Raw genomic sequence first — 25,567 nt, forward strand, 5'->3', positions numbered from 1 at the left:
GGTACAATTAATAATTAAAAGAAGAGTTGTGGGGGGGGCGTGGAGAGAGAGAGATGAGTGAGTGAGTTCACTACCTTTAGAGATGTCCTTCACTAACAGAAACCTACCCTAATTTCTTTTGAAGGACTGCTATAAATTGAAAATTTCTCAATGTTTTGCTCATTTAAAGGTCAATGATTGACTAAAAAAAGTACTTCCCAACATTTAAACAAATTTCAAGTTTTCATGTTTTATTTTAATGCTCACTGGTTTTTGAATAATCAATCCATTCCATTAGAACCTAGCATCTTCATTAATAAATAACATGACATCATCTTAAAGTTTATAGCTCCCCAATGAAAAATGTTACTCTTTAAAAGGTATGGAGGAGGAGCGGAGGGGCTGGCATAAACATTAAACTTAAGGCTAATGACAAAGTTACAAGTGTTTTATATATTTTCCAATACTCAACACAAGCTTTATAAATGTAAATTAAGAATGGAACAAACAAGTTTACAATACAGCTTTACATCATGACAAATCAAAAACAAAATGTAATTATTATACATACTAACTTCAAAAATTAATGTATGTAAAATGGTTTACTGTTGTTATTATGTACCCTATAGCAGTATCAATCGCCTGTTGGAAGTGTCAGCAATTATGTGATTACAGCTATTATTTGAAGCATTTAGGAGTATGTCAAACTCATGGAAAGCCAGGATGTGCAAAGCTAAATATCAAGCAGTGATAAACACTTTTTACTTTCTTCCATCAATCAGCCTGCACATCTTCAAAGGGATAATGCGTCTTCATTGTCATCAACACAAAAATGTTGAGGTGTAAAACACTTAACTGAGTACAAAGCAGTAATGACATTCAATTAAATGACATAATTGTTCTTAGAACAATTTTGCCTTATTTCATGCATCTATCAGAGAAATCTTTGAGGTGTCAACTGTAGCACCTTTTAAAAATAGTTTATGTTGGTAGGAAAGTTCAAAGTCATTAAAATAAATTTAAACATGCTTGCACTGAGTCTTAAATATTAGTATGTGACGGAACCCAAATTGCAAAATTTGTCAGTGATTGACAGACAGATTTAATTATATAAAATATTTAAGGTGGCACAGTACATCATTGCTGCACTATAAGTGGTGGGATGAAGGTTCATGTAACCATAATTTTCCCCACATTCAGTTCTTGTCACATTAAGGTTGTGCTGTCAGAGGATGCAGGCTAACAATGGGACCTCCTGAAGAAACAAGAGGGGAAATTAATATCCTAATTTTAAAAGATCAACTCCGACTCAAGAATCGCTCTTAGGTGTTTTAATGACTTATGGCAAGAGGGTAATTAAAAACTTTGCTAGCTAACTCGTTGCTGTATTACTTGTGTGCATGACAACTGAAAATGGTAATGAAGGAAAAATACTAATTTAAAGCTGCTGAATATTTCTTCAGAATATTTTACTTTAAAGTACTTGGGCTGAATCTTCACATTGTTTTGGCTACGTGTCAATTTCTTTGTGTTTCAGTGAGGATTTCTCTCTATGTGGTCTAGCAAGATGTCTTTCCAACTCATCTTAAATGTTTCTCACTAACTTCCTACCATGCTCCTCTGGTGCCATTCAAGTCCTGTGCTAGCCTAGTTCTACCATTTCTCTGGAAGAATTTGTCTTTGGCTAATGTCCTGTATTAGATTGGCATCTCTTCTGCCACTGCCGTTTATAAATTCTGGCCAAACACCAGGTGCAGCATTGATGTTGCAGAGTTATCCTTTAATGGGAAAATAATAGCACAGTAGCCCCAAACACACACTTTTCACAGCACATAGTTGCATGACCGATACCTCCTGGAATATGCAGTTCTACTTTCCTACCCCACTTGCTGTCTATTTACCAGGTCTCACAGCTACATCCCAGCCAACTGCCCTCTATAAATAATTACTGCTGTTTAGCCAATACTGAATGCAGACTAAGATCTCGTCATTGTACGCTGGTCGACCATCTCGGGCAGGCAAGTTTTGGACATTTCAAAAAGATTACCTTTTATTTGCGGTCATCGAATGTCGACATAAACAAAGCTAAGGGGCTGCGGTTCACCCCTGCAATACAAATAAAAATGTGCCATTGCAACTCTCGTGCAGGAACTGGATGTCAAACAAGTACTGTCTGGCTATTTTGTGCACAAGGAGAGCTTTTTCCAACTCAGTGTCTTCATCCTTGGATGACTGTACCTGTTCAGTTAGTTCCTTAGCGTCCAGCTCATTGCTTGCTCCAATTGTGCAGAGCACAGCACACTAAAATAATGTGTCACACTCTGTGTAGAGTAGATGGCAAACACCCCAAGTCCAGGCCAAGCAGCTGAGTAGCATCTTCAGTAGCCCTAGTCGAGATAAAGGTGAGATTTATTCTGCACTCTGCATGAGTTAGGGGGTTGAGCAATTATGTTATCACTGTCTTGCCCCCACCATAACAAGCTTTATCAAGCATCTGGATCCTCAAACACACCAGGTTTATGACAGCACCCGATGATGCAGAAGTTATAGCAGCTTCCAGGGCAGCTACAATAACTACCCAATGGGACATACCTCCTAGAAGTGGAACTGGTGATTGCACATTACCTGGTCATAAATGGAGTGGAACGCCTTCCTATTGATGATCATTGCAGTGTTGAGATATGGCCCTCTCATTGTGATGTGTGCAGCTGATGGCACTTGTGGAAAGCCTGCTATATTTTCCAAATCCTAAAACAGCACTGACCTTGGCATGGAGAAACAAAATGAATCAATGTGATCCTGTACAAATGGCATCAGTCAATGTCCTATCCTATCCTAATTCATTGGGAAGATAGATGACAGAGATTTCACGCAGGTCACTTGTCACTCCCAAGAAGGAGCCAAACGCATAGAAGCAAGCAGCTGTCACCTTCATGGCCACCAGAAGAGGGTGGGCCTGGATTCCTAACAGTCTCAGGTTCCAAGTGAACAGCTGGCACAGTTCCAACACAATTCTCCTCAACTTCCAGCGTCTTTATCAATGCAGCACCTCATTCATCCCAAGAAAACAGATCTGGGGATGAAACAGTCTGTCCGCTCCCATGGTCCTGATACATCACATGGGACCCTGTAGCTGCGACCTCTGCTAGAGTTGAATGATCCTTGGTTTCCGCAGCAGCTTGCTGTGAATCCTGGATGCCAGCATCCACAGATATGGAGTAAATGTACCTGAGACCTAGACTATGCCTTGAAACATTATTGATTGGATGTCTAAGACAGTGGCCCAAAGGAGCAAGTGGCAAGTAGTGGTCACCAGATACATATTCTGACTTTCATGCCGGGGGCTGTCGACGCCAAGTTTCCTTGTCGTGGCAGAAGAATGATAAGGCTAGATGCATTGTTAATGAGGCTGTTAACAAACAATAATTCCCCTTAATATGATCCTGCCACTCCATGGAGAGAATTTTGTTGAAATATCTAGAACTCTGTTTTAAAATGCACTGAGTTGCTTCCAATGTTGAGAAAGGACTGGCTGAACTTCTCACGTGATTCATCCACATTTCTCACCACAACCTATGTCAGCCACAGTTCTCTAAGATTCTGCCTTTTGTTTAAGGCTTTGATTCTCCAATTCCCTTCACTTAACATCAGAAATTTTGAGCACATTTATTGTCAGGCTTCAAGTTTCATTTTTCACAGAATTAGAGCTTTTGGGTTTTCAAAGTCTCCAGCGCTTTGTGAATCTTTGTAATTTGTTTACGAAGTGATGCATTTCTTCAATATCGCTTCCAATCTTTGATACAGATGGTATAAAATGGACTGTAACTCTCTAGAAATTTGTCACTAATTCAATATTTATTGCCCATAGAAACATTTCTCCAGCATTTTTACGACAGTCACATTCCCTAAACATGAAATTTTCCAACCACTTCCTCCTCCGTTAGAAAAACTATAACCTCAGAATTCTGTCAATGATAAGAACCATGTGAATTCTCAACTATAGATATTTTTCATACTGCTACTATAATGTGGAAATATAGGCAATGAAGCATTTGCTGCCATTCTTGCTGTCAGTACAAATGGATTGGAATTATGGAGGACAGACCAGAGAGATGGAAGGCTTTCTTCCACGAGGAACATCAATGAACTAGTTGGATTTTGGTACTAATTCAGCAGCCCACATTCAGTACTTTTGATGACCAAAACATAGAATCTAATTTCATGATTCACTTCAGTTGTTAAGGCAATGCCATTCCTGTTAAAACACAAAAGGCTGGTTCTTGCACTGGTCCACCACTAAGCTTTGATCAAAACACACTTAATCACTACAATGCAATTAAAATGCAACAAAACAAAGAATCGTATAACTTTACAGTATTGATATACTTAACAAGACAAGGTATAATTTAACCATTAATAATCATCTGCGCCAACACAGGCAGCATCCATAAACATAGCTTTTGGCAAAATGAAATGCAGCAAAACAGTTATTACTTTCATGAGCTGTCTCTTTCTAGTCCAGTAGAAAGAAACAATATGCCCCTTTTGATTTCTAGGAGCATAACTCTCTGTCTAAGTCTTCAATCTAGCAGCACAGAGACCTTTAGCTGTCTGATGCAGCAGCTAACAAAAAAACCTTCTGAAAACCATGTCCTCAGGATCTGTGAGAGCATGACCCTGCCCACTCATGACTGTTTACTCTAAAAACACACTCAATGAGAAACTAAAAGCTATTTATAAACTGCCCACTGGGAGGAGACACCGTGGCACCACTACAACAAAACCTTCTGCAAGAGAAACAGGAGAGAACACATCTCTTAAAGGCATAATATTGTCACACGTGTTCTCCTGAACCTACAACTGATGGTACCAACGTCGCCAAAATGTAACATTGGCTCATGTGCAGTTATTTTAACAAGTTGCAGACAACTCCTTTTAAATTCTCCCTTTAAAAAGCTGTGTCCATTTTTCTTATTTTCAAAACACTGTCCAGAAATAGATAAGAAGATGTGGTCTCCTACAATGGCTTGAACCTGACATCAGGATCTAATAAGTGTTGTGAACCAGACCAGACCTCCTCAAAATATTTTAAGGTAGCCGAGACCTCAACTTTTTCTTATTTTAAAGGTAGACGTGAAATGCTCATTCCTGATGTGATGAAACTGGTCATACCACTTGACGTTAAGCACAATACAAAAGAAAGAGTAGTTTAGAATAACTATTGGAAAACCTAAGCTAATAATAGATACAGTACCCATTACTAATTAAGTGTTCTAATATAGTAACATAGACACATCCTTTGGCAAAAACGTAAATCACACACACATAATTTTCCAATCCAGAAGGAAACAACATCAAGAGAGATTTCAGAGAAGGTAGCAGCTTGGAATCACTTCACTGAAACTCCAATTCTTCAGTAACCCAGTTACTGACTGCCACAGTTTGGATTTGTGAGAACTGGCCATTCCCCTTCCAATGTTACAACTGTTTTGAAAAAAAACCCTAAGGTCCTCCTCTGATTGTTGACTTAGGCCTTCTCCTGTAGTCTTTACAATCTCTCTTCAAAAAATTCCAGGACAAAATAACCTTTTGAAGTGACAGTATCGTCACACAAGGCATGTGATCAAGACAGGGTATCTGAAATAAGTACTAGCTCTTCATTTGGTTTCAAAGGCAGTTTGCTTCATCAAAACCAACACGTACTCCACAAATCATCACTGTTGTGATACTGAAATTGTTTTAGACCAATAAGAGCATATGGCGTGAATACAATGTCAAAGTACAATTTTCTATAAAATCCGTACTTTCTTTTCCCGTTAAGAACATTCTGCACCAGGAAAAGAAAATGCAGTTGAAGCAAATAAAACAGCTTAAATATTTCTATTAACTTATGATCCCAAGGGCAAAATATTCCTATTTGTAATGTGGAAACAAACTGGTAATTTGCATTAGCACATTTAGGTGCCATCCCACTGTAGAACTCTCAATGGATTCAAACCAATGTTAGGCTGAAGTTTTTCATAAAGATTTCACAGTTTAAATTTTGCACATTCAGTTCATTGCCATCTTATGTTTAGAAGAACATAGTTCAAAGATTATCAGTTTAATTCTGCATAGATGTTGACACATGAAGAGAGGTTGAGTAGATTAGGATTATTTACATTAGAAAGATGGAGATTGAGGGGGGACCTGATTGAGGTCTCCAAAATCATGAGAGGTATACACAGGGTAGATAGCAAGAAGCTTTCTCCAACAGAAGGGGGGCTCAATTACGGGCGTCATGATTTCAAGGCGAGAGGGGAAAAGTTTAAGGGAGATATGCATGGAAAGTTCTTAATGCAGAAGGTGGTGAGTACCTGGAACGCGTTGCCAGTGGAGGCAGTAGAGGCAGGAACGATAGTGTCATTCAAGATGTATCTAAACAGATACATGAATGGGCAGTGATCAGAGGGATACAGATCCTTGGAAAATAGGTGACAAGTTTAGGTAGAGCATCTGATCAACACAGGCTTGGTGGGCCAAAGGGTCTGATCCTGTGCTGTAATTTTCTTTGTTCTTTGTATATTTTAGTTTCATTTAAAGTTGCTTTAGAAAATTTAATTTTTTGCATTGTATTTGTTTCAAGTAAGAAATTATATTCACTCATCAGCAACAAAATGCAAGCTCTTTCACACACATTCTGCTTTCAGTTTACTGACAATTGATAGATGATATATAACATTACAAGTGTTGTGTGTACACATAATTCATCCAATATGGAAGTTTGCACTAACCCACAGTAATAAAATAAGCAGTTGCTGTTAAAACACAATCTTTGCAGGAGGCTCAGTTGACACAGTTCAGTTCTTATCCACAGCCTAAAACATGCCCAGGAATGAAAGAGAATGAGAAATCAGCTAGCAATACTATCCACAAGCTAATAAACCAATTAGGAAAGTCACACCACCACATAGCTGTATGATCCCTCCCCTTGGCCCAGATGAATTCTTGGAAAATACTATCAATGTGCATCTTTCATAATGCACACCATGCCATATGAAGTAACCTGATGCGGCAATGTTTTCATTTACAAATCAAAAGTATTGAACTGATTTACAAAATACTTACCTGAAAATTCAGATTAAATAATTGGATATCTGCCTGACTATTATTCAGATTAATCAATCTCTGAATTTAGCTGCTAAATAATCGGTTTGATTAGGTTATTGTTTTGCATCATTGCATCATCCATGTGGATTTATTTGACAAAATTTCTTTGAAGACACAGGAGAACATCAGGGCAGATACATCAAAAAGTACAGATTGGATCAGCCTAGTGAAACAGAAGTTTCAAGCTGCAAGTGATCTTAATCAAGTCAACACTGTACAACAACTATTTTTAAAACCTTCTGAAGGATGATACAATACCAAACAAAAAAAAATCCACATGCTCTACATCATTGTCAATATAAACATTTACGTTGACATTGCTTGAGATGCAATACTTTTCTTTGCTGCGTTAAACCCTCCTTCAGATCAGGACATTTACCTCTCATTATTAAAACGTTGTCTTATCCGACAAGAAATCTGTTACAGGTCCTGTAGGCTGACTGGATTAAGTTATTAAAAAGTATACAAGTAGCCAGGAATAAGGTTTCCTAAGATAGGTCATCATCTTATCCAGATTGAAGCTTATGGTCCAGATTTATCCACATTCTGTTCCTTTGCATACCCACTTATACATTTGCAATACAATTTCTTATTATAGACACTGTTCATGAAGGACTTTGCATTTTACTCCATCTCTAATTATTTTGAAAATTCATAGAATGGTTATAGTACAGATATTGAAGTACTCAGGAAAGGGCAAGAAGTAGAGTTGAGGATTATCAGATCAGTCATGAACCTCACTGAATGGTGGGACAGACTCAATGGGTTGAATAGCCTATTTGTGCTCCTAGATCCTGTGGTCACCTTGTAAACTTAAAATGATGTTAGTTAAAGGACTTAGCGAGTATCAACAGGTATAGCTTTCTTCGAGGGCCTGCTTAGTCTAATTTGTCAGCGTACAAGGATCTCCCATTTCACTGTGCACTGATAAGATGCAAAGACATGTGTTTGCCCACTTCAGCATGCACAAGTCAAACGGCACTGGAATTTATCAAGTACCAAAGCTGCGTGTGTTACCTGCCAAATAAAGTATCAATGCAACTTTATCCCAACTTTCTTTAAAATAGCTTACACCGACTGTGCTGTTAAATTCTTTTGATGAAGAATAAGACAAGGAACCTTTTGCTGTACTTTGTTTTGTATAGAAGCTGTACTATTTATTGATCACTGATTAATGGGGGAGAAGAATGCAGGACATTCTCAGAATTGCACTTTTTTTTGACTGGCTTATGAAGGAAGCTTTAAACAAAACTGTTACTGTGTGCAAAATACAAATCGAAGTTTGTGGATCCTTACAGTGCTACTGAGCTGTGCAAAAGTATACTCAGTTTCTGTTCATTGCAGCAGTATTTAAGGCAGGAGCTACAAACAGAAATATTGACAGAATGAAATTCAACCGTTTAATTGTCATTTTGATTCTCAATCATTTACCTTATTAGCATTCATGGTTGAATTTACTGATGTAGAAAGCAAGTCTTAGCATTAAACATAGGAATAGCTAGTTGCAGAAATCGCTAAGTCATACCAATATGTAATCATTTAAGAATATGAGCTCCACTTTCCATTTAACAAATATCTGGAACAGTGAAAATATTCACACATTTGGGATTTGGGTATAAATTGCCAAGTTCAAGAGAAAGGTTTCCATTCTCAGAACAATCTTTGTTGGTGCGATTTTCAGGTTTCGTTGTTATTTCTCCCAGTTGGCTGACTCATCCAACTCACACAAAGTGGTAACCATACTTGGAAGTGCTTTCTTAAAGACCTACTGGGTTGTGGATTATTTGATTGTATTTAGTTAAAACAAACTGAAAAATTTGCATAAATAAAGAGCTCACCACTTGGGCTGGGACTTGTTCCATTTTTGCAGCTGGGGTGCCCGGACGTGGATAGAACTGATTGATGAACAGACTTGGAAATTTATACTCCTGAATTAGTTTCAGAGTTTCTTGAAAGTCAGCTTCTGTCTCACCTGGAAAACCACAGATAATGTCGGTGGCAATTGTAATCCCTGGCACCCTGAATAAAAAGATAAAAATTCATGTTAAAAATGCATGTTATTTTCAAGTCAAGTGTTCACTGCTTCATGTGCGCTCTCCCTTGGCCGAGCAGAGGTCAGAATTCAGTCAAACTTTACTATTTATATTCTACTCAGAGCAATTATCCACCATTACATCAAGTGAACGAGAAAGTGAGTTGCTTTTTTGAAATGCTACAGTTTCTAGTGTAGTGTTGGGGAAGAAATTCCAGGAATCTGACCTAGTTTCGGTAAGGGAACAAGGAATTTGTCCCAAGATGGTGTATAATTTGGACAGAACTTTGAATGTGTAGATGTTAACATGTGCCTGATGCTTTTATCGTTTACATGATAGAGGTCATGAATATACAGTGTGCTGTTGAAGAGGCTCGGCAAGTTCTTGTTGCAAATCTTGCATATGATATACATTGCAGCTAGTGGATGCCGCCTGTGCAGGCACAGCATGTTGAAAAGTGGTAAATAAGAGTATTGATCAAAGCTGTTTTTCCCTAAATGTTTTTTTAAAAGTTTGTTGATGGGATGTGGGCATCACTGGCCAGGACTATATTACCCATCCCTAGTTGCCAAGACAGCAACTAAGAGTCAACCATTTTGCTGTAATGAGGTAAGGAAGGCAGATGGGCTCTTACAGCAATTGTCAGTGGTACATGATTGCCATTATGCCAGCATTTAAAAAAAAAATTAAACTCAAATTTCACCATCTGCCATGATAAGGTTTAAACGTATGCCCCCAGAATGTTGGCCTGGGCCTCCAGATTACTAGTCCAGTCCCTCCCCATAATCATCATTAATAATAATTCAATTATCTCCCCATGATATTCAGCAGCACTTCCATTGCTGAATCCCTACAATCAACATGCTGGCATTTAGCATTGACCAGAAGTTAAAAGGATCATCAAACAAACAAGGCTTGGAATTCTGTGGGGGTGGGGGTGTACCTGCTAACACCCACAGTCTTTACATCAACTATAACACACAAATCAAGAATATCATGGAATGCTTATCACTGTTCAGGAGGGTGCAGCTCCAAAAACTCTCAAGAAGTTCAACAGTATCCAGAACAAAGTCAGCCCAATTACTGCCCCATCCATCACTTTCCCCCACTACCACCAACACACAGTGACAGCAGCATGCACCAACTACAAAATGCACTGCAGTGAAGGGACAGTGGACTTAACATGAAACAAAGTTGTGGTAACTACTGAGATAACAAGGTGTCGAGCCGGATAAACACAGCAGGCCAAGCAGCATCATTGGAGCAGGAAAGCTGACGTTTCGGGCCTAGACCCTTTTTTGGAAATGGGGGAGGGAGAGGAGGTTCTGAAATAAATAGGAAGAGAGGGGGAGGCAGATAGAAGATGGATAGAGGAGTAGATAGGTGAGAAGAGACAGGCCGGTCAAAGAGGTGGGGATAGAGCCAGTAAAGGTGAGTGTAACCATTAGGCTGCAGCGTTCCCAAGCAGATGAGGTGCTGTTCCTAGAACCTTTGGGTGGCATTGTTGTGGCACTGCAGGAGGCCCAGGATGGACATGTCATCTGAGGAATGGGAGGGAGAGTTGAAATGGTTTGCGACTGGGAGGTGCAGTTGTTCAGTGCAAACCAAGTGTAGGTGTTCTGCAAAATAGTCCCCAAGCCTCCACTTGGAGGAGGAGGCCACAATGAGAACAGCAGATGCAGTATACCATATTAGCAGATGTGCAGGTGAACATCTGCTTGATGTGGAAAGTCTTCTTGGGGCCTGGGATGGGGGTGGGGGGGTGGGGGGGGAGGTGTAGGGGCAGGTGCAGCACTTCCTGCGGTTGCAGGGAGAAGTGCCCATTGTGGTGGCGCTGGACAGGACTGTGGAGTGGACAAGGGAGTCATGGAGAGTGTGGTCCCTACGGAAGGCAGTTACGGGTGGGAAGGAAAAAATGTCTTTGGTGGTGGGTTCAGATTGCAGGTTGCGGAAGTGTCGGAGGATGATGCGTTGGAACCGGAGGTTGGTTGGGTGGCATGTGAGGACGAGGGGGATTCTGTTTTGGTTTCTTTTAATGCGGGGAGGGGGTGTGAGGGATGAGATGAAGGAAATGTGGGAGGCTATCTCTGTGATAATTATTATTTTGCAGCCTGAAGGGCAGTATACAATTGGGATTCCACAAGGATTCATGTCAGAACACCGTATTCCTTGATGTATATTAATGCCAGAGGTTTGGGTGTGCAGTACACAATTTTAATTCTTGCAAGTACTGTGAACTGTGAGATGAATAGTAGGAGGCTTCATGAGAACACAGACAGGTTAATGGACAAAGTAGACATCTGAAAGTGAATGTAGGGAAATGTGAAGTGAAAGATTTTTAAAGGCAGAATGAGATGAGGAGCAGTGTAAAATAAAGGTCTAATTTTCATTCGTCAGGCAAGAAGAGTCAGAAAATCTCCCAACTTTCTGGAGTCATCTTGGGGGAAAAGTGCCACAAATGACTGAATCTTCATTCTGGGGGATATAGACAAGGGCGGTATATAGCAGGGTGCACCACTCCCAGACACAAATCAGAGGCAGCCAAGTGTTCAAGTTTCTCAACTCCCCACTCACTAATGTGATTGTCATTGTGCAATAAGTATCGGAGAAATAAACCTATAATGGTTGCATTTAAGATTATGTCCTTAATAACCACAAATATTTTTCAACACTCAGATATGAGCAACCATTTTTGTTCACAATTTTTAAAAGGCTGGACATCTAAATAACATGACAGCCTCACAGACCCCATCTGCACTTTACAAACATGTACATTTACTTTATAATACTGCAACTCTCATTCAGTGAACAAAGGCTCTGGTTCCATAAATAATGGAATGTTTGAACTGAGTTTAAATGGCTCTACTCAGTTCAGGTTTTCCTCATGTGTGAAGCACATCCCACCCTGTTCCCCTAGCAGCAAAAGGAAAAATGTGAAATTCAAGTGCGAGTTTGGACACATCATGAAGTCTCCATGACTCTCTAAAAATCTGGGCCAATGGATACAATTCTAAAAAGGGTGCATCAGGAACAGAGAGATCTGGAAGTATATGTTTACAAATCAAAGAGTGGTGGGATAGCATGAGCACCAAATTAACTATGTATATATGATCTTGGATTTTACAGATGGAAACAATGGCATAAAAAATGACAAAATTATGGTGAACCTGCATAAATAAATGGTTCAGCTTCAGGTGAAGTCTTGTTCTAATCCATGCACCACATTTTAAGGATGCAAAGGCATCAGAGAGGATGAAGAAAAAGATCTGTGAGAATGTTTCTCAGTGACTTCAGATATGTGGAGAGATTGCCAAAGTATTGACTGATGGACTGAAAGGAGAGAAGGTTGACAGAAACTTTGATAAAGGTATTCAAAATAATGAAGGGCTCTGACACAGTAGATGGGGACAAAATGGTCTCATTGGTAGAGGGATCAAGAACAAAATGACACTAATTTAATGTGACTGGCAAAAGAACCAAGCCAAATTTAAGGGCATTTAAATGGTCATTGGATAAACATATGGATGATAATGGAATAGTGTAGGTTAGATGGGCTTCAGATTGGTTTCACAGATTGGAGCAACATTGAGGGCCGAAGGGCCTGTACTGCACTGTAATGTTCTATGTTCTATGTAATGTGGAGAATTTAGTTTTTACACAGTAAATAGTTAGAATCTGTGATCTACTGCTTGTGAGTGTGATGGAGACAGATTCCATTTTGATCTTCATGAAATTGAAAAGGTTTCTGAAAAGATTTACAGCACTATGGGAAAAAGATAGGGGAGTGCAAATAGTTGAAGTGACCATTTTGAGAGCACCAAAGAAAAATAAAGTATCAAATGGCCTACTTCCATGCTGTAAATTTTGTATGCTTTTGGCATAATTTACTTTTTATCGACTTTCTTTCTCAATTTTCCACTAAAGGTAACTCAAAACAAAGTGTAAAAGAACGGAGATGGATACACCCTGTTAGGAAATGCATAACGTAGAGTTATGGAAGATTTTAATATCTTATAAACAAATCATCAATTCATAATCATACAATCACAGAAATGTTACAGTGCAGAAGGAGGCTATTCAGTCCATTATGCTGGGAACAGCTCTCCAATGAGTACTGTGAAAATGCTATTTGTCTGCTTTTCCCCATATCCTTACACATTTTTAAATAGAAACAATCATCCGATGTCCTCCTGAATGCCTCAACTGAACTTGCTTCCAACACATTCTCAGGCAGTGCATTCTAGGCCCAAATCATCTGTGTGAAATTTATGAAACACTTTAAACCTGTACCCCATCATTGTCAATTCTTCCATGGGTGAAAACAATTTCGCCCTATCTACATTATCTCAGCCACTCCTGATTTTGAAAACTTCTACCTAAGTCATCCTCTTTCCATGAAAAATAGTTCAACCTTTTCAAACTATCCTTATAACTGAAGCTTCTCATCCCGAGAAACATTTTTGCAAACCTCTTTTGCACTGTCTCCAATGCTTTCAAATCTTTCCTATAAATTAGCAACCAGAACTGTAGACAATACTCCAGCTGAGATCTAACTATCGTTCTATACAAGATTAGATTAGATTAGATTCCCTACAGTGTGGAAACAGGCCCTTCGGCCCAACAAGTCCACACCGCCCCTTGAAGTATCCCACCTAGACCCATCCCCCTATAACCCACACACCCCTGAACACTACGGGCAATTTAGCATGACCGATCCACCTAGTCTGCACATCTTTGGATTGTGGGAGGAAACTGGAGCACCCAGACGCGGGGAGAATGTGCAAACTCCACACAGACAGTCGCCCAAGGTTGGGATCGAACCCGGGTCCCTGGTGCTGTGAGGCTGCAGTGCTAACCACTGAGCCACTGTGTCGCCTGAGCCAAGTTCAGCATCACTTTCTTGCTTTGAATTCTATGCCCCATTAATAAAGCCCAAGATACTGTAAGCTTTACAAACTGTTCTCTCCACCCATCTAGCTATTTTCAGTGATATTTGTACATGTATATCTGGGGTCCTCTTACAATTTCTTAAGTATTGCCACTTCTAAAACTTATTGTTCACGCATATTCTTCCCATCACAATGTGTCATTTCACACTTCCCTGCACTGAATGTCAGTTACTACCCCTTACATCCTACTGAGGAGTTGGTAGTCTACAAACTACACTGAACAATGTAATTGCAAATCTTTTGTACAGTGGGTCTAGCAAGATTGATCCTACCCTAGCCAGCATTCAAGCTCAGAAATTTGGAGCTCTAGTTTCTGCAGGCAAGATCCATGATTGCTCACATATTACAGGCCGCATTTTCCACTTGACAGTACTAAGTGGTCATACTTGAACAATATTTCTCTTAAGTTAACTGTACTGCAAGCTGGATTATTTACAGCAATTTATTAGGTTGGCCCTGACCTACTTTTGTCCCTACTGTTTCATGATTAAAGCGAAATATAGCTACTTCATTCAAAATAATATGATTTTCTAATTTATAGCAATGTAAAGACAGACCCCAACAGCAATTTCCCACCAAACAATGCCTTTACAGAGTTACCATCATGGACAGGAAGTTGCCTTCACATGGAACATTTAATGTTGTGAACTGATCCAAGGCACTTAGCCTTAAAAACAAGTGCGGTTGAAACAAAAATCATTTCTATCATATCACTCATTTTTCTATCAAAAACTATAACATCCCCATCATACAGCTAATTGCTTCTTACAAAGTTTTGTTTTTAAAACAACACTAATCACGCTAACCCTAAAGTTATGACATAAAGCCCATCTAAGACTTTTGAAACCAGACACATTTATTCCTCTGTTTACTCCCTGGAATGTGGGGGACTGTTGAGTCAGGGGGTAACATTCATTCCTTCTCAGAGATAGTAAGAAATGCCGATGCTGGAGTCAGAGATAACAGTGAGGAGCTAGAAGAACAGAGCAGACCAGGCAGCATCAGTGGAGCAGGAAAGCAGGCGTTTTGGGTCGGGACCCTTCTTCAGAAATGGTCCCTAATTTCTCTTGAGATGGTGACGGATTGAGTCAAAAGTTCAGGTCAAGATGGAATGTGGTTTGGGGGGGATCTTCAGGGTGTTGGTGCTCTCAAGTATCTGTTGCCCTTGTTCTTCGACAGTTTGCAGGCTTGGAGAATACTGTTAAAGGTCTCTTAGTGAGAATCGGCAACGCATCTTGTAGACTGTACACATTGCATTGCACTGGTGGTGGAGAGACTGAATGTTTTAGATGGTGGAGCAGCTGGCGGTCAAGTGGGCTGTATTGTGCCAGATGGTGTTGTTCGCTAGTTTTGTTGGAGCTACATTTATTTATGCAGCTGAACAATACTCAATCACAGGCCAGATCGGTGGTGGAGAGACTGAACGTTTAAGATGGTGGAGCAGCTGGCAGTCAAGTGGGCTATTTTGTGCCAGATGGTATTGTTCACTAGTTTTGTTGGAGTCACATTTATTTATGCAACTGAACAATACTCAATCACAGACCTGGCCTGTAACTTGTAGTTGGTGAATAGGCTTTGAAGAGTCATGAAATGAACTACTTGCTGCAGAATTCCCAACACCTCTGGACTTTTGTAGCCATAGTTTTTATATAACTAGTTCTGTTTAGGTTCTGGTCAAAGGTAATCCCTAGGATTTAATATTGAGGCATTCAGTGATGACGACGCCATTGAATGTCAAAGAGAGATGGTCAGTTTCTTTTTGTTTGGACTTGACAACTGCCCACCACTTGTGTACAAATATTAGTTGCCACTTATCACCCCAAGCCTACAAATTGTCCTGATCTTGCTGCATATAATTAAGGACTGCTCTAATATCTGTGGAAACACAAAGGGTGCTGAACATTGGTAAGCATCAATGAATATCCCTACTCTGGTATTACGATTCAAGGAAGGTTACTGATGAAGCATCTGAACTTAAATCACTACCTGAGGGCTACAGGAGAAATGTCTTGGGACTAAGGTGACTGACTTCCAATAACTATCTTACTTTGTGCGAGGTACAACTCCAACTAATGGAGGGGTTTCTCTCTGATTTCCAGGGACTTCAGTTTGCTGAACTAAGTGATGCCAAACTAAGTCAATTTCTGCCATTTAATCCCTGGAGTTCAGTTCTTCATCTACATTTGGACCAAGGTTGTAATGAGGTCAGGAGCTAAGTACCCACGATGGAACCCAAACTGATCATCAGTAAGCAGTTTATTGCTTAGCAAATGTCACCTGATATCATGTTGATGATCCCTTCATCATTGTTGATAATCAAGTTTTGACTGACTGATTGGTAATTGCTGGATTCGGCTTGTTCTGCTTTTTGTACACAAGACATGCTTGGGCGACTTTTTCACAATGAAGAAGAGATGCCAGTGTTGTCGGTGTATTGGAATAGCTTGGCTAGGGGCACAGCTAATTCTGGAGCACAATTCTCCTATCATTCTCCATTTTTGGCTGAACACAACTGGAAATGATTCAGTCTTGTCTTTGTCACTTATGTGCTGGGCTCTCCTGTCATTAAGAATGGGAATATTTGTGTGGAGTTTCCTTTTCCAGTGAGTTGTTAAATTGTCCACCACCACTTAACGAACGATTGTGGGAGAAAGGTATAAACCTTCAGTGTTAGGCTTGCTTAGCTCTGTTTACTGTACAGGGCTTCAACTGTTTGTCATGTAAATATTCCTATGCTGTACCTTCAATAAGCTGATACCTCATTTTTAGGTAGGACAGGACTGCTCCTTCTAATGTCCTTCGGCATTCATCACTGAACCAGGTATGTCCCTCCAGCTTGGTGGAAATGGGAGAAATGCCGTGCCACAGGGTTACACTAGGTTACTGTGGATGACTACAATTCTGCTGTTGCTGATAGCCACAGAATCTCATGGATGCCATATTTGGAGTTTTTATGCCTATTCAAAACCCATCTCACTTACTAGTAGCACCTAACATAATGGAGGGTATCTTTCTGACCAAACTTCATCCGGACAAGGACTGTGCAGTGGTCACTCCTACCAATGCTGTCATAAACATATGCATCTGCAACAGCTATATTAGTGAAGTCCAGGTCAAGTTTATCCCTCTTGTTAGTTCCCTCAGATGTATTGCAGACTTAGTCAAGTTACTATGTCTGCCAGCCATTTTTGATAATGAAGCCGAAGTACCCTACCCAGAGTATATTCGGTGTCCTTGCCATCTTCAGTCCTTACTGCCATTGGTGGACAACGTGGAGGAGCACTGATTCATTTCTCAAACAGATGTAGTAATCAGTAGATGGTATCCTTGCCCGTGTCTGACCTGATATCTTGAGAATTCATGGTATCTACAGTCAATGTTGAGGACATCTAGCACAACTCCCATCTAACTGTGCACAACTATATCACTACCTCCAGTGAGTCTGATAGATGGCAGTAGAGCCCATACATAATCTGTAAGGTTTGACTTGGCCGTGGAACAGTTCTTCCAATTTAGGCTTATGCTCTCAGATGTCAGTAGAAGAGTTTTGTAGGGTCAAGGAGTTTGCTTTTACTGTTTCCGATACCTAGGTTGCTGCCATATATTCATCTAATTGCTTTTTTAAAAGATTTTGTAATGATCTGTTACAAATTAATGGCTTGCTCAGCCATATTTAAGAGTCAACTACAATGTTTGGGTCTGGGGTCACACATATGACAAACCAGATAAGGATGGCAAATTTATCACCTTAGAGGATGTTAGTAAATCAGATTTTTTTACAATGAAAATTGATAATGGTTTTGTGGTCACTACTGGATTTGCTTTTATGTCCAAATTTATTAGTTGAATTTAAATTTCACCTTTTGAACATGTTTCCTGGGTAGAAGCGTAGACTGCTGGATTAATAGTTGTCAAATATTATCACTATGTTACCACCATCCATTGGACATGTTTAACTAGTTGTTTGGACACAAAAGATCCCATGATATTATTCAAGAGAGTTTGGGAGGTTTCTCAGTATCCTGTTCAAAGTTCCTTCCTCAGCCAAAGCCAGCAAGAACAGATTAATCTGTCATTTATTTATTTAATTTTCTCTTGGCACAATTACTTGCAAATTAGCTCCCGTGTTTCCAACCCGTGTTTGAAGAGTGGAAACTGGATATCTTATTTGTTGCAGAATTTGGGTATTGTACTACTTGGTATTGTACCTAAATTAAAACATAAATCATTTCCATCCAATTCAGGCATTTTTAGTGCTCATACTCTAAAGGAGGATTCTCTTTGACAAAAGAGGAGTTAATTATTTACAACTGGACAGAAGATGTGTTTTGCAGGTAAATGAATTTGGTGTCCACTTGTCTCTCCTGATGTAGCTGTTTTAACGTATACATTTAATTGGAACAATTACTCTAAGTACTTTGCCAGAGGAAGTGGTACAGATGCGGTTACAGTTACATCTGGACAGGTACCTGAACAGGAAAGGTGAGGAGGGATATGGTCCAACGCAGGCAAATGAGACTAGCTTACTTTGGGAAACCTGGTTGGCATGATAAGTTGGACTGAAGGATCTGTTTCCATGTTGTATACCTCGACGATTTCTACAGTTACAACGGTAGGTTTTATTTTAGAAAATTCTTCACCGTTTCGAAAACTCTCTGATGAAGGGTCTAGGCCCGAAACGTCAGCTTTTGTGCTCCTGAGATGCTGCTTGGCCTGCTGTGTTCATCCAGCCTCACATTTTATTATCTTGTAATTCTCCAGCATCTGCAGTTCCCATTATCCCTTCTTTCTAGTTTGTTGCATTTCAGACAGATGAGCTTGAGCTCCATTAGTCATAAGTTCTGTGAAGTCATCTAGAGCTCCTTCTTGCTAAGGTTTCATTGGAAGTTTGTAAATTGTCCAGGGATGAAACAGGGAATCCAATCAGTTTATTTCATTCATCATTTTTATTACATGCCTGATAGGTGTTCAAACATTTGGAGAAAGGGAAACTAATACCTTAAATTGAGCTTGGGTTTGTAAAATTATTTATTAAAAATTTAATGGAATTACAAATAGCAGCAATAACATAAGTTACTTGTATAGACAACACTGTAGCCCATCCCCAAAACATGGAATTCACCAGTTTTAAAATGTCCCCACCATCAACCTCAACCCATGTCCAACTCTTCCTGCCTCCTCGATCTGACACAACCTGTCCATTTTCTCTCCCACCCATCCACCCCACCCATCCCACTGACCAATCCCCACCACTCCCTGCCTACACTCCCAAGCCCCTCCCTGCCTCACTATTTATTTCCCACCTCCCTTCTGAAGAAGGGTCCCGACTCAAAACGTCAACTTGCCTGCTCCTCTGATGCTGCCTGGCCTGTTGTGTTCCTCCTGCTCCATATTGCGCTGCCTCTGACTCACCTTTGCAATTTTAATTGTATTTATCTCAGGATTATATTTTTAAAAACCTAGGTAAACAATCAAGTCTTAAGTAGAACACCATGAACAACAGAAAGTTGGCAATAAGGAGGAAGTAAAATTACCTACAAAAGATTTTTGAAAATGAGAAAGACTATCAGTAAAATACTGAATATGTTCATCTAGATGTGGACGAAATCTTATGAGTTAAATGAACTCAGTTTACAATTTATGTTCTTAATTTCAGATGGATTTTCAGCAGCAAACTGAAATTCAGTGCGTCACTGCTGCACCTATTACAAAGTGAACAGTGACATCTAAACATAATTAAGTACAATGCATTTTTCTAAAATGATGTGTATATTCAACACCCAAAACACATTTCTAACTCTTTAGAACACATCCATATCGACTGTCACGTTACATGTAACAAAACAGATTGAAAATCCAGCTAAATATGTAAGTTAACAAAAAGTCAAAAACATTGAGAGCTCTGACGCAGCATTCCACTTTCCCTGATCATATACATTATTACAGGAATAAATTATGCAAAAACAGGGAGATGTGATTTTGAATAAATCAAAGCCAATTTTCAAACCATGAAGAATTAATGCTGCCTTTGTGTTAGTTTGAAAGACTTAGAATATACAGAATTATTTCCAATCTTTCTTCTGTGTTTGATGAATCATGAAAAAGTGAATTATTTGTCAAGGACATTTGTGGACATTACTGTGAAGCATGGAAAATTTACCAGTCCCAGAAACTCAAATCTTTTAAATAGGTGAGACTGCAAATTCTAATTGTGACTATTTACAATACGCAGCAGACAAGAGTGGATGCTCAATAAGATGTGGTATATGTCTTAATATTACTCTATGAATTCTTCAACCATTTTCTAACATTTTATTGAATGACAGGAATATACTCCATACAGAACTGTTCAAAATTTCTACCTTATTCAGCCTGTTATTCATTGTTTCAGGTTGTTAAAATGACTCTGCAAAAATTCCGAATTGAAAATTTCAAGGTCCTCAAACAATTGTTGCAGTAGCTTTAAAGACAACACAGTGTGGAGCTGGAGGACCACAGCAGACCAGGCAGCATCAGACGAACAGGAAAGTTGGCGTTTTGAGTCGGGTTGAAACGTCAACTTTTCTGCTACTATGATGCTGCCTGGCTTGCTGTGGTCCTCCAGCTCCAAGTGGGCTGTCTCTGACTCCAGCATCTGCAATGCTGACTACCTCTGTTCCAGCAGCTTTGTGTTCTATGTTTCACATTAGTTTTTTAAATGTTTTAATCCTAAACAAATTATTTTAATGGCTTGTAAAGTCAGTTGGTAGATTATTCCAGTTCTATCAAGAATAATCCATGTTGTTTAAAGATGAAACATGTATGAGGAGGGTTAAAAATTCTTTTATTACTTACAGATTAGAAAATGGAAGGGCTGAAATACTAGATTGTGAGTGGGACAGTACATGTTGACATGTACATTTTAATTCAACGCATACAGATTCATTGATTTAATTCACTTATAATTCAGAAGATTCAGGACTTTCACTTTCCGTAAAAGTTAGATTTCATGGAATCATTTTGAATTATTTTAAAAACTTTAAAGATCTACATGTTCCTTACATGTCAGAAATAGAAGAATTCAGCAATATCTTCAATAATCAACATCATCCCTTTATTAAATTTAAAGCTTCTCCTTAACGCCCCAGTATTTAAATTGGCATAAAGTCACCCCTGACACTCCTGTTTATATCTGTCAGCCGAGACTCTGTGTTTGGCCCAGGTTAGCAGCCCCGATCAGGGAACTCACATTCTATGAGGTCTTCCTGGCTGAGCTTGTTACAATCACTCCTCCTCTATGTCTTGGGATGTAGGTCTGTTCTTTTTTTTGTAGCTTCTTCTAGGGCGTTTTCACAGCAGGTCCAGTCCCTGCGACTCTACCTCAGATACTGGTGGCACATACCCGACTAAAAACCGCATCTTGCGCCCGGAGCATCTGCCAAAATTCACTTTCTTCATCAGGCGATAATGGCATTGAGGTTGCGACATCTGACATGTGCATCTTGGACTCAGAGATTCCTTTGAAGCTAGGTAGAGAGGGTGAACCCACAGACTCTGACAATCTTGCTGGAGGTCCTGAGGAGCCAGATATAGAACACAGAACATCGAACCATACAGGCCCTTTGGCCCACAATGTTGTGCTGAACTTTTATGCTAATCCTAAGGACTATCTAATCTCCACCCCTACCTTATACTATTATCCATTAGTATCCGGTTAAATACCCCTAATGAGGCTGACTCCACTACCCTCTCCGGCAATGCATTCTATGACTCAACCACTCTCTGAGTAAAGAACCTACATCTGATGTCTCCCCTACCTCCACTCACTTTAAAACTATGCCCCCTCGTAATAGCTACCTCCACCCTAAGAAAAGGTCTCTGGCTGTCCACTCTATCTATACCTCTGATCATTTTATATACCTCTATCAAGTCACCTGTCATTCTTGGTCATTCTAAACAGAAAAGCTCTAGCTCTCTCAACCTTTCCTTGTAAGACCTTCTCTCCATTCCAGGCAACATCCTGGTAAATCTCCTCTGCACCTTTTCCAATGCTTCAACATCTTTCCTGTAACGAGGTGACCAGAACTGGACATGATACTCCAGATATGGTCGAACCATGCTTTTGCACAGCTGGAGCATAACTTCACAGCTCATGAACTCAATCCCTCGAATCATGAAAGCTAACACACCATACGCTTTCATAACAACCCTATCCACCTGGGTGGCAGCTTTCAGGGAATTATGGACATAAACCCTAAGATCCCTCTGGTCCTCCACACTGCCAAAAATCTTTCCATTAATCCTATATTCTGCTTTCAATTTTGTCCTTCCAAAACGAATCACCTCACACTTTTCAGGGCTAAACTCCATCTGCCACTTCTCAGCCCAGCTCTGCATCCTATCAATGTCCCTTTGTAACCTAGAACACCCCTCCGCACTATCCACAACTCAACCCACCTTCGTTGATATGTTTTCTTTCTGCCCTATTTGCAAGGTTGCAGCTTTTATGTGGTCCACATATTTTTTCAGGACCACCTCACCTACCTGAACTTTGTGCATCATGGAATGCGATCTGGTGTCAGCCATGCCTCTCACCCATGAAGGGCCATCCAACACTAAGCTTCATCCCCGAAGCAAACCGACTTTTCAGTTGGAGTCTTGAATCCAATACTAGTGTTTCAGATGCCATTTCAGTCTCCGACCCAGGTGCAGAAAGATCAGGTTTAACTTGGTGCTGAGTCTTCTGCCCATCAGCAACTCTGCTGGAGCCATCCCTGTTGTAGCATAAGGGGTGGTCGCATAATTAAACAAAAACCGGGATCGTTTGGCATCAAGAGAAGCTGTAGGCTGTTTCTTCAGACCCTAGTGTGAAAGCAGGCCCTTCAGCCCATTGAGTCCATATTGACCCTCCAAAAAGAATTTCAACCAGACCCATCCCTGTACCATGTCCCTGTAACTCTGCTTTTCCAATGGCTATTCAGCTTAGCCTGCACATCCCTTGGACAATATGGACAATTTAGTGTGGCCTACAGATTCCCTACAGGATGGCAACAGGCCTTTTGGCCCAACAAGTCCATACCAATCCTCAGAACATTCCATCCAAGTACATCCCCCTACCCTTTCCCTGTAACTCATCTAATTTATACATCCCTGAAAACTTTGGGCAATTTAGCATGGCCAATCCACCTAGCCTGCACATCTTTGGACTACGGGAGGAAACAGGAGGAAACTGGAGCACCTAGGGAAAACCCACGCAGACATCGGGAGAAGGTGAAAACTCCACATGGTTAGTCACAACAGGGTGCAATCAAATGAGCCACTGTGCTGCCCTTCTTTAAGCCTGCCTTCAAAGTTTGGACTGCTCCTTCTGCCAGACCATTCAATTATGGATGGTATGGAGCTGTCCTTACATGCCAAATGTCATTTGACTTTAGGAAATACTCGAGCTCCCTGCTGGTAAATAATGGCCTGTTGTCTGTGGCCAACCTCCGGGAGTCAGTGTATTGCAAAAGGTGCTCACAATTTTTCAACTGTAATTTGCGTGTTTGACAAATGAACTCTGTGCATGTCCAACCAATTTTGTGGGTGTCCACAATGACTAAAAAACGTACAGCTCATGAAAGGACCAGGATAGCCAACGTGTAACCAAGTTCAGGGTTTACCCATCCATTCTCATGAATAGGGAGGAGCTGTTAGGGTAATTTTTGTTCTTGTTGGCACTCCGGGCACTGCACCACCAATGTGGCTATTTTGGCATTCACTCCTGGCCACCAGATATAACTTTGCACCAACATCTTCACTTTGAACACCTTTTGATGATCTTGATGGGGTTCTTCCTGTATCTGGCGTCAACCTTTGCTCAGGACAATCACTCATGCTCTCGAGAATAATATGCCATTTTACATGTTGATCTGGTCTTCCTAGGTTCATAACGGTTTCACTTCTGGTTGTGATGGCCCTACTGTTTCCCCCATCACCACCAGCTATTTTAGTTTGCCAGGACGGGATCTTTTTGTATCCACAATCCAATATTGTCAGCAGTGACCAGAAGAGTACACAGAAAGTTTAAAATCAGAACTGACTCTTCCAGTGGCAGCACCATTGGAAGTATATCCACCGGGGGAGATGGATCAAGGTATCCACATTTGCCACTTGGCCTCTCGGGAGGTATTCCAATTTGTAATTCTACGCACTTAGAGTAAGAACTCACTGCTGAATTCAGCCTGAAGCCCTGTCCTCTACGTAAGGCCTAGCAAGGGTCTCTGGTCTGTTACTACTACAAGTTTACGTCAGTAAAGCTACCGGTGGAACATTCTCACACTAAAGATGACTGCCAAACCTTCCTTCTGTATCTGGTTGTATCTTCTTTAGAGCGTTCCTCTCCTCTGCGCCATCACTGGGACAAAACTCGCTGATATCGTATGGGGAGGCATCACACGCCAGCAGCATATCTTGCTTGGATCATAGCGTGCTAACATCTTAGATGACGATAGCTACTTCTTCTCTTCCTGTAGTCAAGAAGGCTACATCTTGATTCTGAAACCATTTTTGAGGCTGATCCTTTTTCAATAGCAAATGTAAAAATGCCAGAATGAACAGTAGGTTAGGTATGAACTTTCCATAATGATTCAAGCAAAGGCTTAAGCTATGGTCCAGGCATGGGAGCCGGTGCACCTTTGATCACTGTCGTTTTATCTTCCAACAGGTGTAATGTGGTCTTGTTGACCCTGTAGCCCAGTAAAACCAATTGTGCGTCCTTGTTACTGATAATATGTTGGTCATTACCTCAAAATATATTAGCGATTGAATTTGCGAACTGCTTGATCTGAACAGGTGTTACTATCACTGAATCCCCCACTGTCAGCATCCTGGTGATCAACATCGACCAGAAACTTGACTGGACAATAAATACAGTAGCTACAAGTGCAAGTCAGAGGCTAGGATACTGTAGTGATGCACCTCTTGACTCCCAAAGCCTGTCCACAGTCTACAAGGCACAAGTCAGGAGTGTGATTGAATATTTCCCACTTGCCTGGTAGCTCAGAGCTGGCTCCTACAGTGAACAGACCCCTGACACTCCTGTTTATATCTGTCAGCTAGGACTCCCTGATTGGGGCTATTAACATGGCCCAATCAAGGAACTCATTCTATGAGGTCCATCTGGTTGACCTTGTTACACTTACTACAGGAGGAGCAGAGATAGGCCATTTCACCCTTTGAGTATGCTCTGCCATTCTATGAGATCACAGCTGATCTGATAATCCTCAACTTTTCTTTCCTGTCTTGCCCCCATACCCTTGATTCTGTTCCTGATTAAAAATCCATCCCTCTCAGCCTTGAATATACTCAATGACCCAGCCTTTATAGCTATCTGCCAGAAAAAGAAATCCACAGATTTACCACCTTCTGAAAGAAGATATTTCTGCCAATTTCTGTTTTAAATGAGCAGCTCCTTATTCCGCGATTATGCCTTATGGT

The 25,567-nt window shown here is 40.4% G+C and overlaps 1 protein-coding gene across 5 annotated transcripts in view; it reads right to left on the reverse strand.

Annotated features, from left to right (window-relative positions):
- The window catches only part of cdkal1 (CDK5 regulatory subunit associated protein 1-like 1), a 620,961-nt gene that overhangs the window by 159,784 nt on the left and 435,610 nt on the right, over positions 1–25,567 (reverse strand). For all 5 annotated transcript variants that reach the window (XM_059653106.1, XM_048562402.2, XM_048562395.2 and 2 more), the window contains one exon: positions 8,967–9,147. In XM_059653106.1, the coding sequence (XP_059509089.1) occupies positions 8,967–9,147 (181 nt within the window). The remainder of the gene's footprint in view (positions 1–8,966; positions 9,148–25,567) is intronic.

Source organism: Stegostoma tigrinum, chromosome 2 (genome assembly GCF_030684315.1).
Source record: "Stegostoma tigrinum isolate sSteTig4 chromosome 2, sSteTig4.hap1, whole genome shotgun sequence".
NCBI classification, from domain to species: domain Eukaryota; kingdom Metazoa; phylum Chordata; class Chondrichthyes; order Orectolobiformes; family Stegostomatidae; genus Stegostoma; species Stegostoma tigrinum.